General features: G+C 57.3%; 1 protein-coding gene across 1 annotated transcript in view; it reads right to left on the bottom strand.

The window, feature by feature from the left end:
- Positions 1–2866, bottom strand: part of SLC41A1 (solute carrier family 41 (magnesium transporter), member 1) — a 24074-nt gene that overhangs the window by 20566 nt on the left and 642 nt on the right. Inside the window, 1 exon segment of the mRNA XM_006754420.2 lies at positions 3–933. Within this exon segment, the coding sequence (XP_006754483.1) occupies positions 3–279 (277 nt within the window). The 5' untranslated portion in view covers positions 280–933.

Genomic DNA, 2866 nt, shown 5'->3' with positions numbered 1-2866 from the left:
CTTGAGCGGGGAGGGTGGTGCGGGGCCACGGTCTGTGCTGACGTCGTCACTTTCATTGCTCTGGCTCCCGTTCTCCAGCAGGGCGTCCTCCTCCCGCACCCCCTTGGCGTTGGCCCGAGACTCAATCACCACCACCTCTACCCCAGCCTCATCCGGCCCCAGGAACTCGGAGGTCCCGGCCAAGGGCTCTCGCCCGGGGCCATCGGAAGATCAGGGTGAAGCGGTAGGGCCAGTCCCGTTCAGCTGGTGGATGTCCTTCAGCTCCAACTTAGAGGACATGACGGGAAGGGAAAACAGGAAGGGGAAACTTCTCTCCTTTTTCTTTTTCGCTTTCTCTCTCCCTCTCTAACTCAGGAAAGAACTTAGTCTTGGGGTGAACCCAGGCTCGGGTGCCGCAGGACCTCTTCCCACGGCTCTCCGCTCCTACCGGGTGCTGCAAAAGCTGATCGACCAACAGGCAGCCCCATCAAGCACTGAAGCCGCAGGCTGGAGGGAACCAGAAACTCCTCACCAGCCCCCGCAGCCAGCCACTAGGGGTGCAGACGCCTGACTCCTGTTGTCCCGCGCTGGGCTGGGGGGAAATGAATCAGGCCTCTTATCTTCTTTGGTTCTCAGGCGCAGGTTGCGCAGAGCGGGGACATCCAGGGTGGAAGAGCCCAGCCAAATGCGGGGTAACCTCTGGGGCGGCCCTTCTTTCATGAAAAGTGGTTGAGTTCAGTTCTTTCCGAAGGCAGCGTGGGCCTGGGACTGCGGCTTCTTCCCACGCCTCTGGCTGGTGTCCTTAAGCTTCCCACAGCTTCTCAGGTTCTGCTGGTCCCGGGGCAGTGCCCGTTGTCTTTCACCTTTCTTCCAGAGATTTCCTTCCTTCCCGGGAAGACCTGGAACCTCCCAGAATCCCCGGTCCTTCAAGTCACGAGAAACTGCGTGGAATACCTTGTGTGGGAGGAAGACAAGAAGAGGAGAATGTTATGATCCAGCAAAGGGCAGCTCGTACTGGGAGGCACAAAAGCAGGCACAAGACCAAGAGTTTGTTCTGGCCATTAAAATGACCCATTCCTGCACGGCAACATCTGGAGGCCCAGCAGGCACCATCCCCGCCACCCTCCCAATCAGCAACCCACAGCTCCACAGGGCTCACCCACCGTGGTGAGCAGCCTGGGACGGGGAAGACGCTATGCGGGAGACCTTGCATTGTCTTCTCAGTAATCGGGGGGCGGGGGAGGGCAGGGATGTACTGGGGGACACCCCTTCTTGGATGCTCACGAAGAACCTGGGGTTATTTAGATGTGGTCTTTAAGGGGAGTCAGTTGCACATTCAGGCACAGACTCTCTGCCGCACAGACACCCCACCGTAGAACATGACTGTTTACAATCACAAGACAGCCACCCAGGGCCATTAAACAGGGAGAACCTGATCACTGAGCGAAGGTCCCCAGACTCCCAAGCGCCCGAGCCCCTGAGAAAAAAACACAGGAGGACTCCCTGGGCAAGGAGGCAAGCCTGCCAGCCCGAGGCCAAGAGCCAGAGGCCTCCCCACTCCTGCCCTTGAGAGTCAACAGTGTTACAAAAAGCTCAGACGCTGACTTGGAGCCAGGCCTCTTGTCTCTGCTTCTCTCCCCCTGCTCTGGGCCCTGTGAGCTTGTCAGATAGGGACACGGGAGTTATCGCAGTTTGAAGAGAAAGAGGGTAAAACGACTGGTTGTTATGCACACATTTCAATTCTCTCCGTTCGCCCTGTTCCCCAGGGTTGCTGAGAGTTGGACATAGTGGAATTCTTAAAAAACAAAAGCACCAACTAAAAAACAACAACAAAACCAAGCAAAACAAGAAAGAAAGCAGCATAAACCAAAATGTACTTGCTCCCGAGTGTATGTCTTTTTGGCTGTAATGAACCCACTTTTTTTTTTTTTTTTTTCCCCTAAAGGAGTCCCCAGGCCTTGATCCCACCCTATTCCATTTCACCAGAATAGCTTTTACAAAGTGAAAAAAATGCTTTTAAAGAGAATTTCCCGAGGTTAAGAAGAATAGGTGCTTAAGTATTCCAAACACACAATTGGTCAACTCCGGCTTGGGAAAGGGTGGGTCAATTCCAGCAACTGGTCCATGAGTATTGTTTTCTCTCTGTCAACTCAAGCCGCCAGGTCTCCCTTTTCCAGGCTCCACTAACCTAGGCTGTGGTCCTTTCAAAGACCCTCACCGGAGAGGAAGCCTCTGAGCAGGAGGGAGTCCACTGCTCGTGTGGCCGGAAACTTTCTGAGTCTGCTAAGACTTGGTCCTCCTCCCCCGTCCCGTCTTCCACGCAGGCCACCTAACCTGAAAGGAGCCGGGCAGGAAGAGAAGCCAGTCCCTAACTCCACTCCTTCCAGTAAAGAGACTCCGGACAGGCCTTAGGCCCTGGGATGAAAGAAGCAAAAACGGAACCAGGATGCCCTGAGAAGGGGACACAAAAGCCCCGTTTTACTATCCCCAAACCCACGGAGGGGGAGAAGCAAACGGCTGTCCTCCCTCGCCTCTCCCCGATTCGGACTCAGCAAATGCGCTGCGAGCCAGGACTCCCGCCCTCCGCCCCCCACCCCGCAAGGGGACTGACCTGCTCCTCGCTTAGGAGGAAGGGGGCCGCCTGGCGAGCGGCAGCAAGGGCCCGTGGTCTCGGGGAGGGCAGGGTGCCCCCTCTTCTCATCACTCCTCTTCCTCGGCCGTCCTCCTCGGCCCCCGGCGTGCCCCCCCACACTCCCAGCCAAGGCGAGCGTCCAGCCGCGACCCCCGGCTCGCTACATCTCGCCTCTGCACTACAGCGAGGCCGCTGCTCCGCTTCCACGAGGGGAGGTGGCCGGTGGGGCAGGATATACCCACTCGGGCTCGGGCG

The sequence above is a fragment of the Myotis davidii genome, unplaced genomic scaffold, assembly GCF_000327345.1.
Source record: "Myotis davidii unplaced genomic scaffold, ASM32734v1 scaffold710, whole genome shotgun sequence".
NCBI lineage: Eukaryota > Metazoa > Chordata > Mammalia > Chiroptera > Vespertilionidae > Myotis > Myotis davidii.
Note: the sequence above shows the minus strand (reverse complement) of the source record. Positions and strands in the feature narration are given on the sequence as shown.